Source organism: Scyliorhinus torazame, chromosome 3 (genome assembly GCF_047496885.1).
Source record: "Scyliorhinus torazame isolate Kashiwa2021f chromosome 3, sScyTor2.1, whole genome shotgun sequence".
Classification (NCBI taxonomy): Eukaryota; Metazoa; Chordata; class Chondrichthyes; order Carcharhiniformes; family Scyliorhinidae; genus Scyliorhinus; species Scyliorhinus torazame.
Window position 1 is genome coordinate 259,819,894 of NC_092709.1, and position 14,578 is coordinate 259,834,471.

Sequence of the window (14,578 nt, forward strand, 5' to 3'; positions counted from 1 at the left end):
CCTACACTTGATTGCATTATTCAGAGTTTGATATGTTCCTATTTTCTCCAATGCTCTGAGTGCCATGTTAAGCAGAAAGAGCAGGTAGCAAAAAGTGTTGTGGCCTATTTCTATTGATATAATTTCAGTTTCTATGTTAAAGTTTTCAGAATAAATGAATCAGGTTGATTAAATAATGTACTTGTCTATATTGGTATACTGTGATTGGTATACCGCGGCACGGTGGCACAGTGGTTAGCACTGCTGCCTCACAGCACCAGGGATGCGGGTTTGAATCTGAACTCGTCTGTGTGGAGTCTGCACGTTCGTCCCGTGTCAGCGTGGGTTTCCTCCAGGTGCTCCGGTTTCCTCCCACAGTCCAAAGATGCGCAGGTTAGTTGGATTGGCCATGAGAAATTACCCCTCAGGGTGGGGTTTCAGGAATTGGATGGGAGTTTCGACTTAGTAGAGTGCTCTTTGAAAGGGTCGGTACAAACTCGATGGGCCGAATGGCCTCCTTCTTCACTGTAGGGATTCTATGGATTCTATGAACTCGAACATTTTAAAGGGAAAAAAACATTGAATATGTGAAGTGAATATTACATCAATCACAATTGTATTGAAGCACATCAGAGTGCCTCACGATCTATGTAGACAACTTGACTATCATTGCACTTTCTGTACTGATGTATTTGAAATGTTTGTAATCTTCCGTCCATTGTATTGAAGCACTCCAGTGGGCAGTATGATCAGTGTAGAAACCTTGGGTGGATTCTCTGGATTTGGAGACTATGTCCCCATGCCGGATTGACGTTTTATGCCAGGAAAACCGGCACAGAAATGGCCACCGATTCCCCGTTTTGCTGGGGACTAGCAGGGAGGCAGCGTAGAGTACCCATCTCTAGCTGCCGATACGGCCTGGATAATTGCTGGGTCCGTGGCCAGCATGCGCTCAGTGGCGGCCTGCAGCGGCCGCGGCGTGCTGCATGGCGAATGTCGTTCGCAGACCCGACCAGCAAAATTGTTCCCCCCCCCCCCCTTCGGCCGGCTCGCACGCCCTGGACCACCCCGTCACAGTGCTCTAAGCCCCGAATGTGTCCACCTCTGCAAGCTGATTGGCCCTCCCCCAACTGTGGTGGCGCTGGACTGAGTCCGCAGCTGCCATGCTGAGTTCCCGTTGGGTGATGGGTGTCCCACGCCGTTGCGAACTCGGCTGGTCAGGGACGGAGCATCACAGCGTGGCCTCAGCCAACGTACGGATGCCGCTTTTCAGGGGGTGGAGCATCGCGAAAGCGGCGCCGCCCCCGATTTCGGCGTCACCGGGGATTCTCCGCCCCCTCACCGAACGAGATTTCGGCATCGGGAATCGGAAAATCCAGCCCCTTGAATTTTCTTGCACTTTCTGTGATGCCATTTTGAAATGTCTTGAAATGTTCTTTCAGATATTTTATGTATATTTTTGTAAAGATGGCCTGAATTTAAACCCGCATGGCAGGTAGCAGGAGTTCGGAAAATTCACTGCTTAGCCAGCCTCCTCGGGAGAAAGTGCCAACAAAGATGTGATCTTCATTTCAAGGGGCCGGGTGTGGGCTGGCATAGGCCAAATGACCCAGTGAAAGTTTGTAGGCAGCCACGTGTCTGTCAGGTGTGGGGGCAGGCTGTTTAAAAGGTGTGCCTTGCTGTTGTGAGACTCCAACCGAGTAAATAAAGATATAAAGGGCCTCCAGCCCTCACCCCACACACCCTCACAGTTCTCATGCCCTATCCATGCCACCTGATAACGCCATGCCAGGCTATGTCCCCCACTCACTCCACATAAATCTTCATATCTCTTATGCCAACTATGGCACAACCATGCTCTTTGACCCACTATAGTGACAGTTGGATGTATTGGAAAAAATATCTTTCAGAAATAAATTTATTCATTCATTACTTCCCGCTGTGTTAAAAACGTCATTTCACGACAAGGCGGTAAAAGCATCAATCAGCCAGACCCTTTGAAGGCTCAATAACAGAAACCACAGACCCTTGAAACCACTTAAACTTGTGTCAATAACTTTATGAGATTTAACGCAGAGATCAGAGTCAGAGCGATGAGTCAAACAATCTTTTCTCTGGGGTATAGCTGTTTCAACAAGAGTAATGGATATGTAGGCTCTCAGCCAAATATACAAAATGAGGCTTGGCTCAATGGGCATAGACATGCCATAGCTTGGCACGATGGGCATGAGGGATGGATGGATTTGTTTATTGTCACGTGTACCGAGGTACAGTGAAAAGTATTTTTCTGCGAGCAGCTCAACAGATCAATAAGTACATGGGAAGAAAAGGGGATAAAATAAAATACATAATAGGTCAACACAACATATACAATGTAACTACATAAGCACTGGCATCGGATCAAGCATATAGGGTGTAGTGTTAATGAGGACAGTCCATAAGAGGGTCATTTAGGAATCTGGTGGCAGTGGGGAAGAAGCTGTTTTTGAGTCTGTTTGTGCGTGTTCTCAGACTTCTGTATCTCCTGCCCGATGGAAGAAGCTGGAAGAGTGAGTAAGCCGGGTGGGAGGGATCTTTGAACGCAGGCCTTGGGAAGTGGGCGGGGGGGGGGGGGCATCTTGGCAGAGGGTACTTGAGGATCTTTGGACCTCACCTTTTAAAAAGGTCCCCACATGAAGACGAGGGTTCACAAGTCCGCTGAGCCTCAACTCTTTAAATCCTGATGTGGAGATGTCGGCGTTGGACTGGGGTAAGCACAGTAAGAAGTCTGACAACACCAGGTACTTACGATACTTTGAATGTTGTCTGCATTCAATGTTGAATGTATTCAAAGTATCGTCTTGCATCTTTGACTTTGTCTATATATATGTTTCTGGAACCCACCTCTTCTTTCACCTGAGGAAGGAGCAGTGCTCCGAAAGCTAGTGATTTGAAACAAACCTGTTGGACTTTAACCTGGTGTTGTCAGACTTCTTACTCTCTTTAAATCCTGGCCTGACTCCATGAAAATTACAGAGGAGTAGGTCATGCCTATCTCTGCAATGGAGCCAGCCAGATCAGGAGTGCTAGGTGTGGATTTTTAACAGGAACCAACCCGTACCCTTTAGCCATGCTCCCAAAAATCAGACGGGGAGTGGGGTCAGGAATCCCAGAATTGGGACCACCACCATTTTTAAAGGCCTCCTAAACTATCTTAACTCAGTGAAAATTTAGCTCAACGAGTTCAGTAACCGAATGATTATCAGAGCAGCATACTGCACATGTATGTTTGTGTTTCTGGGAAGGGGGGATTGAATAGATCAGACTGGGTAGGGTCAAACAGCCTGGTGCATTTCATGTCTAGGATACCCTCGAAGACCATTTGGTCAGACCAATTATCCCATACATATTGTGCTGACATGTTCATGATGTGGTTTAAGTGTTCTACAATGCAAGAATTAATCGACTTGTTGCAAATATTGGGATCCTTGTGTAGCCACCTAATTCGGCCAGCTCCCGATTTAAAATGGCGAACGGCAAAGGCTGATGGGAAGGTCAGCCAACATAGACAGAAACCAGCAGCTGCAGGTTTGCTGTGTATTTACCTCTGCAAAGGCCAGACAACATCGATACCAGCGACCATCAGCATAACAAAGTAGCAGCCATCTGCATACTGATGAGTAATCCCCGGGAACAATAAGTAACATTTTGGACACACAAAGCAAAGCCAGACTCCTCGGCGCCAGCAGGAGCCAACACAAAGGAGGTGAAGGAGCACCTCAAGACCGCCCATCGATCAGGGATACCGCTCCAGTATTGGAGAAAATTGAACCAAGCGATTGGGACAACATCCAATCACTTGGGACCAGGTACAGGGTCAGCCCCGAAAGGCGGGACGCCCCTGGGGACTATAAGAATTAAGCCCCAAGTTCAAATCGCTCTCTCTTCACTTCTGCGTCCTGCCGGGGTCACCCAGCAACACAAACTAACATTGACCGTGACCGGTGCAGTGACCCCCGAACAAAGTAAGTCTTAATTCACCGCTCACTATGAGATAGGCGCTCCTAGCTACTAATCCGCACCAACTTCGAATCCCGCAGACTCAGAACCTGAATGAAAGGCCATTTGTTCCCCATACCTGGTGGACCAGTCCGAAGTTAAGTATAGGCCTGTTAGTTGTAGAAGTAGCTTAGACGTAGAATTTGTGCGTGAGTAGCGATTACTGTGTATAATAAATGTGCTTTGATTTGAATCTTACTAATCGGTGTATTGGGTTATTGATCATTACTCGGACTTGAACCTCGTGGCGGTATCATAAAGATACCTGGCGACTCGAGAGCAAAGGTAATAAAACAGAGCAATTGAACCAGGGAGAAAGTTAGCAACATTATTTGGCGACATCCTGACGGGACCCGATCTAGAAGTGGCATAACCACTCCAGGAGAACCCAAGAATTTGAATTAGAGATCCAATTGGGAACAGAAAACCACAAGCGTTCAAGCAGTTCTGATCAATACTCATAATTTGGAAGTGTGTGTATGCATGCGTAATTAACAGGGCGATAAGGTAAAACTGATAGATTTTTTGTTGCCACAAAACTGTTGGGAGTTTGTATATCGGAAAGTAGCGAAAGCCGTACCCGTATTTACAGCACCGCCTTAATACCCCTGTCCCAAATTTGAAGAGCAGCATTCGGATAGGAAAGATGGCAATGCAGGCAATGCAACGCCTCATGAACCCAGAGGAATTTGCGGTCGCAGCGACCAGCAGCAGTAGAGTGGGACAATGTCCCATTTGGGAGGAAGAGATCAGGAAATATCTCAAAGGGAAAGGATGGCCCCTTTGGAATGAATTCTGTGACAACGAGGAATCAGGATCCGGGAGTATAGGACATACTTGGTGGGAGAACCTGAGCGAGATCCACAAAAAGAGCTGAGGGAAAGCTCGCAAGCCGATGGCAATCGTGTCCTGCTTGGCACAAATGCGAGGCACAGAGGAGGTCGTTAGGACGCTCCAGAAAGAGGTAGAGGGCATACATCGAATGAGTAAGGTCGGTGTAAGCGAGGTAGAAAGAGAGAACTTAGAATTGAGGAGGAAGTTGGCAGCAAAAGACGGAGAGGTGGAGGATGCCAAAAGGGCACACCAGTCTTGTCTGGCGCACTTAAGCAGCTTCCAGTCTCAATGTTAAAAGGCCTATCAGGACACGCAACGTGCAGTCCTGGTACGTGAAGAAACAGAAAAGCAGGTAGAAGCATTGCAGAGACAGTGCAGCGACTTCAAGGCAGCGTTAAGAGCACTCCATGCTGCCACCACAGAGCAAAGACAAAGCACGCTAGACCAAGCAAGGTGCCGGAAGCAGATTGCAGAGCTGCAATCTATGCTTTCAGTTCAGAAAGGATTCCAGGAAACCTTTGGAGCAAAGTTAGATGAGGAAGACGGCCCCGATTGGGAAGAATTAAACGAGACAGCGCAGAGATATGTTCAGGGAACATGTGCGCAGGGAAAGCCACAAAAGAGGAAAGCGCCCCAACCCCCCCACACAGCAGATAGTTCAGGCTCCAATGAACCCAGTAACCACCCGCCGCACAGCCATAGTGGACGATACGGAATTTCTATACTACACCCCCTGAACAGTGACCCAATTACAGGACGTGTGCGATAAGATCACACCGTTCCTCCCCACCTCAGACCCCCACCATTTCTTTGCTCACAGTAAAGCATCAGGCGACCATGTACGGCCTGGATGAGCGAGAGCATGTAAAGCTCACAGTATTAAGTTTAGACCCTTCAGTCGCAGCAGCCCTTCCCGACCCACAGAATGTAGGAGGAGGCACCCTTGCAGAAATGCATACCGCGATCCTGGATGCGATCGGGTATAACCAGGGTGACCCCGTAGATGGCCTCAACAAATGCAGGCAAAAGAAATCCGAGCACCCCACAGCGTTTGCTGGGCGCCTGTGGATCCACTTTGCAGCAGTCTTTGGAGACATAGACCGCGCCCATTTGTCCCCAGACAACATGGCCAAATGGACCCACACCCTTATCCCCCATGCCACAGAAACAGGACAAAAAGCTTGCGCCAATTATGACCCCTCAGAGGAAGCCCACAATGAGAAATGGGTTTTAAAAAGATTGTCCCGCGCCTGGGAGCAGTCTGTACAAAACAAACCCGCAGTTAGGAAACCCGAAGAACAGCTGGCAGAGCAGGCAGACATGCATCCAGTTAAAACGCACCAGAACCCCTCATGGGTAAACGAAGGAAGGAACAGCCTCCCCCCCCCCCCCCCCCCCCCCCCCCCGCAGAAACCACCGTAATGTTACAATTGCGGACAATTAGGACATTACGCACGAGAATGTCAAGCCCCCCTGAAACAGCAACGGGATCAGCCCACAAATGCCCCCCAAACCAGCAAAGACACCAACAGCCCCGACCCCCCACCCAGGGAACCATACCCAAGGGAACAATGCACCAGAGAACCTGCTCAACCTTATGTGCCCCAGGGGTCATACTACAACTGTGGGCAGCCAGGACACTTCGCCCGAGATTGCAGGAGACCCCCACCAGCTAGACTAGCCCCCAGATATGAAAGAGAACACCACCCACAGCAGCTACAAGGTCCCAGCTGCCCCATGCAAACTGTGAGCACTTACCCACCCCTTCTCATGGCAGTGTTACCTCAGCAAGGCCACTTCATTTTTGTTTCACTCCTTCCTTTCTTCTTCGGTCACGCTGCACTCCCTCCATATGCTAGTTACACCCCAGTCCAAATGTGATTTACGATGTCCTGTATTCCGATGGAACCTGCAGCATGTTTTATGTTGCTTGTACTGTTTGTTAAATGTTGTATGTCAGACCGGAAAAAAAAACATTTCCACGACCCCACGCTTTTTCGGCCGATACCTCTGAGGACTTGCCCACAGAGACTTGCTATTGGCCAGACGCTGGTTCAGAGGAACTAGTTTGTCTGCAGAGACTTGTTAAGGTCCCAGATGCCAGTTCAGCGGAACTCGTCTGTCGACAGATACCACACGCCCGTTCATAACTGCCCTTCTGGTCAAGGGAAGAACCACTACGGCAGCCCCCCCCACGATGTCTACATTTCTTGCCCGTTCTTGTCAGTTGCTCAGGCAGTGGAAAAACAGCTTGGGACCCACCCTGCCTGGGAACCCTCCCCTCTGGTCAACTACGCTTGGGTAGGGCAGATTGGATTGGATTGGATGGAATTTGTTTATTGTCACGTGTACCGAGGTACAGTGAAAAGTATTTTTCTGCGAGCAGCTCAACAGATCATTAAGTACATGAGAAGAAAAGGGAATTAAAAAAATACATAATAGGGCAACACAACATATACACTGTAACTACATAAGCACTGGCATCAGATGAAGCATACAGGGTGTAGTGTTAATGAAATCAGTCCATAAGAGGGTCATTTAGGAGTCTGGTGACAGTGGGGAAGAAGCTGTTTTTGAGTCTGTTCGTGCGTGTTCTCAGACTTCTGTATCTCCTGCCCGATGGAAGAAGTTGGAAGAGTGAGTAAGCCGTGTGGGAGGGATCTTTGATTATGCTGCCCGCTTTCCCCAGGCAGCGGGAGGTGTAGATGGAGTCAATGGGTGGGAGGCAGGTTCGTGTGATGGACTGGGCGGTGTTCACGACTCTCTGAAGTTTCTTGCGGTCCTGGGCCGAGCAGTTGCCATACCAGGCTGTGATGCAGCCTGATAGGATGCTTTCTATGGTGCATCTGTACCATATTGTACCTGTACCATATTGTACCTGTATCTGTACCATACACGGCATTGGTCGCCGTCCTACCCGGGGGCTCCATCCAACTCTTACCCGTCGCGGCCCATACGCACCTCATTTTGGAAATTTTAGTTCAAAAAGTTTTGTTTGTTTCAGGTAACCCTTAGGTTGCCAACCACATGCTATTTACATCCTGAAACATTTTGGATGGTAAACCGCACAGTCTGCGAGACGGCTCGCACTGGTTCATTATTTGTAAGTGTGTCTTGTCCTAAAATTCGGTTTTTGAAAAAAAATGAGGGAGTCACACATAGTGACCAATTATAAAGGGAGTAATTGGCACTGAAGGACAGACAGACTATCATACAAGATGTTAAACCAAGATAGTTACAGACACTATGCTTGATTCCACAGAACTCCAGAAGCTCCAGGACCGGAGACGAGAAGGGAAGAGAAGAGAAGAGAAGTGAAAGAAGACGCACCATGAGGACATCCTCCGGATTGAACATCATGATAATGGACATTTGGTTGCGCATGAATGTGAACCCCATGACCTCAAGCCCCCCAGCCGTTAATGATTCACTTCCCCACAGTACCCAGAGCCCAGTCACCAGCGACACCGCACCATCTTGGTGTGACAGGTTTATAACCTGGTATTCCCTGTCCTACATAATAGAATCCTTGCTGGTATTGGCGATACACCGCTGCATCGTGCAGACTATGCGTCTAAGAAAATGGAGAAGGAGAGCCTACCGCGCTCGCACCCTGGTATATAGGATCAGATCCCCTATCTTCGGAGACGACCAGACCCCCGACCCCCGCGATCTATAATAAAGAGCATTCATTTGCGGTTTTATTGTAAATAGAGAAATGTAATGAAATGTCCATGAGCAATTGTATGATCCTGAGCTTGACTGCCAAGCCAGGAAAAATGTGTATAGACTGCTATGATTTTGTTTGTATGGTTGAGGAAGTTAGAGTGATGAAATGTTTAAGTGAGAGTAGTGTATTAAGGATAGTTAGAGGTTCCAAATTTTTTTTGTTTTGTAATGCATGTCGCTGTTTGACATAGCACCCCTTAGAATTGTCAGTTAAAATGTTTTTTGCATAGTTATGGTCAGTGTAGAGGCCATGAAAGAAGTGCTCCCCAGGTCAGGGAATGGAAAGCAAAGTAGTTATGTGATCCTTCACGCTTCGCGTTAGGATCACAAGGAGGGTGTGTAGCCACCTAAATCGGCCAGCTCCCGATTTAAAATGGCGAACGGCAGAGGCTGATGGGAAGGTCAGCCAACATAGGCAGAAACCAGCAGCTGCAGGTTTGCTGTGTATTTACCTCTGTAAAGGCCAGACAACATCGATACCAGCGACCATCAGCATAACAAAGTAGCAGCCATCTGCATACTGATGAGTAATCCCCGGGAACAATAAGTAACATTTTGGACACACAAAGCAAAGCCAGACTCCTCGGCGCCAGCAGGAGCCAACACAAAGGAGGTGAACGAGCACCTCAAGACCGCCCATCGATCAGGGAAACCGCTCCAGTATTGGAGAAAATCGAACCAAGCGATTGGGACAACATCCAATCACTTGGGACCAGGTACAGGGTCCGCCCCGAAAGGCGGGAAGCCCCTGGGGACTATAAGAGTTAAGCCCCAAGTTCAAATCGCTCTCTCTTCACTTCTGCGTCCTGCCCGGGTCACCCAGCAACAGGAACCAACATTGACCGTGACCGGTGCAGTGACCCCCGAACAAAGTAAGGCTTAATTCAACGCTCGCTACGAGATAGGCGCTCCTAACTACCAATCCGTACCAACTTCGAATCCCTCAGACTCAGAACCCGAACAAAAGGCCATTTGTTCCCCTGACCTGGTGGGCCAGTCCGAAGTTAAGTACAGGCCTGCTAGTTGTAGAAGTAGCTTAGACATAGAATTTGTGCATGAGTAGCGATTACTGTGTATAATAAATGTGCTTTGATTTGAATCTTACTAATCGGTGTATTGGGTTATTGATCATTACTCGGACTTGAACCTCGTGGCGGTATCATAAAGATACCTGGCGACTCGAGAGCAAAGGTAATAAAACAGAGCAATTGAACCAAGGAGAAAGTTAGCAACACTTGTCAACCTACAAGATGATAGGATCTGAAGTTGACCAAGCCAGGAGAATTTAAATAAGTCTGGGAAAGTATGAGGTCCATAGAGGCAGTTCTGGGATGGGTCAGCTCAAAATGCATGTGACATCGAGAATGACCAATTTTGATAATTTTTAACCATTTTAGCCATGAAGTCCCTGGAAGACAAGCTTGTAAAGGTCAAAACATTAACAATTCAGGACTGAAAATCATCAAAGTGAAATTCGGTTTGAAGGTGGAATGTAGCTCGAAAGAAAAGGTATTTTTGCTCGACATTTTGAAACATAGTAAATTTTAATATGTTAAATAAATTGAATTCTCCAGTCCTACTCCTGCACACACTTACCTTATTTTGTGATACATGTACTTTTCAATAAGTTGCTTCTTTATTCCTGTACAAAAACAAATGGAGATTGCACATCTAACACAACCATATATAACAGCCAAGTTAATTTTCGCACCTCTTATGCAATGTATCTTGTAATTAACTATAGATGCTGGAATACGTACTGCAGTTTAATTTATTATTTAGAAATATAAACAAGACTGACAAAGTTGCTCCAAGCAAATTATTCCCTGTCATCAAGATTTTAAATATTTAGATCAAGGTCCAGATTTTCACCACAGTGGAAAGTCTCTTCATCATGGTGAAAATGACAGACAAATCCAGAAATTCGACCGCCTGCCTCCAAGCACAGCACTTCCGATTCTAGTGGAGGTGAAACTGCAATCGGACCAGGGTTCGTGCATGTGTGGTCCATTGAGGCAGTTGGCCATTTAAACCACCTCCATTGAAGTGGAATTTTAGTAGGCCAAGGGTTTGAGAGCCGCAGTCTGCAGATTAGGTTGGATAAAAGCTGATCTCACCTTGGTGGACTGCAACGGTTCAAGAAGGCAGGCCACTATCACCTTCTCAAGGGCAATAAAAAGAAGGGTAATAAATGCTGGCCGAACCAATGACGCCCATATCGCATGAAGAATATTTAAAAAACTATGGGCGTGATTTTTTAAAAAGAGTCCGTTCTGGGTGGGAGTTGCGAAGCGCCAGGAATGGCACCTAGCGACACTTTGGTGCTATTTCGGCCCCAGTGGGGAATGCACACTGCCACCAGCCCCCCTCCCGCCCCTGTTATTTCCTGCAATGAGGAGTTCCGGCGAGCGGAGCTCCTCAGTGCAGGAAGAGATCGGATGCCATTTTCTAATGGCACCCTGATCCTTCGGCCCCCCCAACGTGACCCTGTACCCCCCCCGAATGCCCCAACTCAACTATAAGTGGCTCATCACCCCACCTCAGATGGGCAGGGCACCCCCGGGTCCGATCCTTGGCATTGACAAAATGCCAGCCTTGAGACTGTTAGCCTGGTACCCTGGTTGCACTCCTGCCAACCTCCAGTGACAAGGTGTCCAAGTGACACTACAAGAGTACCAGACTGGCAGAGCCAAGGTGCCTGAGTGCCACCAGCAATGCCAGGGTGCCACCCTTCCCAAAGGCCAACCACCCAAGGGCCTCTGGTCACCTGGAGACCCTCCCAAATGCCATTCCGCCTGGTCCTCGTTTCTGGGGACCAGTGCTAAACGATGCCCGATCGGGGTCTCCTCGGCGAGCTGATAGATGCCGGGTGGCCGTCCAATCTGACGTAGACATAGTTAAGTGGGCTTTTAAGTTCACTTAACTATGCAAGTCTGGGTCCCGCCCATTGTGGGCGGGATTCAGATTGCGACATCTCGCAAGATCTAGTTAGATCTTGTGAGGTGTAACGACCGTCGGGAATCCCAGGTGAGGCCTCTCACGGGATCTACCGTCCGTGTTCCGTCCTGATTCCAGCAGAATATGGTCAGTAAATCATACCTTATATATTTCTGTGGTTGGTTCAGCTAAGTGTCTAGTCAATATTAACTCATCGAATCATACTGTACAGAAGGGACACTTCGGCCCATTGAGTCTGCGTTCTGAGGAGGTTGAAGGTGGGGAATTCAGCAATGGTAATACCAATGAATGTCAAGAAGAGATGATTAGATTCTCTCTTGTTGGACATGGTCATTACCTGACACTTATATCATGACACTTATCAGCTCAAGCCTGAACATTGCCTAGATTTGCTGAAAACGGGCATGGAGTGTTTCATTATCTGATGAGTTATAAATGGGACTGAACATTGTGCAATCATCAATGTTGGAGAACTGATTCATCAGTTGAAAGAGGGCAACAGATGGTAATTGCAGGAGGCTACCTTGCTCATGTTTGATATGTTCCACAAGACTTCATGGGATTCAGGGTTAAAATTCTATTGACTTCCAGAACCACTCACTCCCTTCCACTATGCCACTACTTTTAGTGTGTCCATCCTATTTGTGGGACAGGACATACCCAGGGATGGTGATGGTGGTATCTGGAACATTGCTTGTAAGGTATAATTCAATGAGTAGACCATAAGAAGTCAATAAACGGGGAAATCTTACAAATGCATAATTGACTTGAAGTTGTCTAATTAATTTAATGGCATGCATTTATAAAATACATTTTTAAACTTTAGAAAAGAACATTTAAATCAGCTTATTATTCATGGATGAGAACAAAGCTTAGAGCATTCAAAATTTTGCTTCCGAACATTAGTCAGATATTTCAATTGAAAACATCTTAGACCAAAATAATGGACCTCCTTATTGCACAGGCACCAGGAATCATTTGACAAGCCAGTATTCTCTGTTGGTGAGTTTTTCTGATATCTTGAAAGGGTGCGAGGGTTACACAAGAGATCAGCATCGGAGAAGAGTCTTAGCTTGGTGGGATTGCTGTAGTTCTGGAGCAGGTTACTGCGATGGGCTAAGCAGGGGAATATACATTCCTCCCATCACTGAGGCTGTTGTTAGTTTTCTGGGATGAGCATACAGCTAATTTAGATATTTAAATCAAGACCCTTTGTATGCCCTGGAATGGCACTAATATGTTCCAGCAGAGATCACCAGAAACAATTGATGAGAGAAAGGCTGTGGATGGCGGCTACATCAGGGTTATTCAAACCCATGACGGGGGAGTGTCGAGAGGGTCGCGGAGCGATCGGTCCTGGCGGAGCAATCGCTGGAGAAGCACCCAACAGCCGTGACCTTTTAGGTTGAGAATGCCGCCTGCATCTGCCAGCAGCCGAGCATTTTGCCTTGCTTCATCCGATTGGCACTCAGATTATCCAATGGGTGATTAGCTTTCCTAACGTCACTGATGCGACCATCAATTCACACGAGATGATGAGTAGAAGTGAACAGTGGTTTTAATAAGCTAGATCTGTGCCTGCCTGCGACAGCTCTGTACTGAGTGCCGCCTACAAGCTGCAGATCTATATACCCCTCCCCCCCACCCGAGGGGGCGGAGCCACAGGCAGAGCACACAAGGGCATCAACATAATACAATACAATACAGTGCTGAATTGTAGCAGTAATACATTCACTCCGTGTTAAAAAATTGAAGTCCAGTGGGGGTGAAGTGGGCTCACAGATCGAGTCTGTCTGGTGCCTTGATCGTTCTGTGATTGCCTGAGCTCCGGCTTCGCTGCAGGCACGGATGTTGGGCTCGTTGACTCCGGAAGCTATGGAGCTTCATCACGGTGGGTCGGCGATGGGGGAGGGGGGGTGTAGGCCGTGTAGGGGTGGGGGCGGTGCTCGGTGTAGGGGGGGGTCGCAGGGGAACCGGCGGGTGCCAGATCCCGGAGGGAGACGGTATCATGTCGGCCGTCGCGGTGCACCACGTAGGCATACTGAGGGTTGCCATGTAGGAGCTGGACCCTCTCGACCAGGGGGTCGGACTTATGGCTCCTCACATGCTCCCGGAGGAGGACAGGCCCCGGTGTGTCAGCCAGGACGGAAGCGAAACCCCGGATGCGCATTTTCTGGGGAAGACAAATAGATGGTTGTGAGGGGTCTCGTTCGTGACTGTGCAGAGGAATGACCAAATGGAGTGGAGTGCGTGTGGGAGGACCTTCTGCCAGCGGGAAACCGGGAGACTTCTAGACCGTAAGGCCAGAAGGACGGCCTTCCACACTGTCCGTTCTCCCTCTCCACCTGTCCGTTTCCCCGGGGGTTGGAGCTGGTAGTCCTCGAGGAAGTGCCCTTACCGAGCAGATACTGACGCAGCTCATCGCTCATAAACGAGGAGCCCCGGTCACTGTGGACGTAAGTGGGGAAACCGAACAGGGTGAAGATGCTATGCAGGGCCTTAACGACAGTGGCCGCGGTCATGTCGGGGCATGGGATGGCAAAGGGGAAACGGGAGTACTCGTCAACGACGTTGAGAAAATACACGTTGTGGTCAGTGGAGGGGAGGGGCCCTTTGAAATTGATGCTGAGGCGCTCAAAGGGGATGCCTTCACCAGGTGGGCCTTGTCTGGCCAATAGAAGTGCGGTTTGCACTCCGCGCAGACTTGGCAGTCCCTGGTCGTGGCCCTGATCTCCTCGGTGGAGTAGGGCAGGTTGCGGGCCTTGATGAAGTGGAGAAGCCGGGTGACCCCCGGGTGACAGAGGTCATTATGGATGGCCCAAAGTCGGTCATCTTGCGCGCTGGCGCATGTGCTGCGGGACAGGGCATCTGGGGGCTCATTGAGCTTCCCAGCATGATACACGATATCGTAATTATAGGTGGAGAGTTTGATTCTCCACCTCAAGATGTTATCATTCTTGATCTTGCCGCTGTGTGTTGTTGAACATAAAGGCTACCGACTATTGGTCGGTGACGAGGGTGAACCTCCTACCGGCCAGGT

General features: G+C 48.6%; 1 protein-coding gene across 4 annotated transcripts in view; it reads right to left on the reverse strand.

Moving 5' to 3' along the window:
- The window catches only part of spag8 (sperm associated antigen 8), a 76,545-nt gene that overhangs the window by 30,336 nt on the left and 31,631 nt on the right, over nucleotides 1–14,578 (reverse strand). For all 4 annotated transcript variants that reach the window (XM_072497162.1, XM_072497160.1, XM_072497163.1 and 1 more), the window contains exon 3: nucleotides 10,177–10,222. In XM_072497162.1, the coding sequence (XP_072353263.1) occupies nucleotides 10,177–10,222 (46 nt within the window). The remainder of the gene's footprint in view (nucleotides 1–10,176; nucleotides 10,223–14,578) is intronic.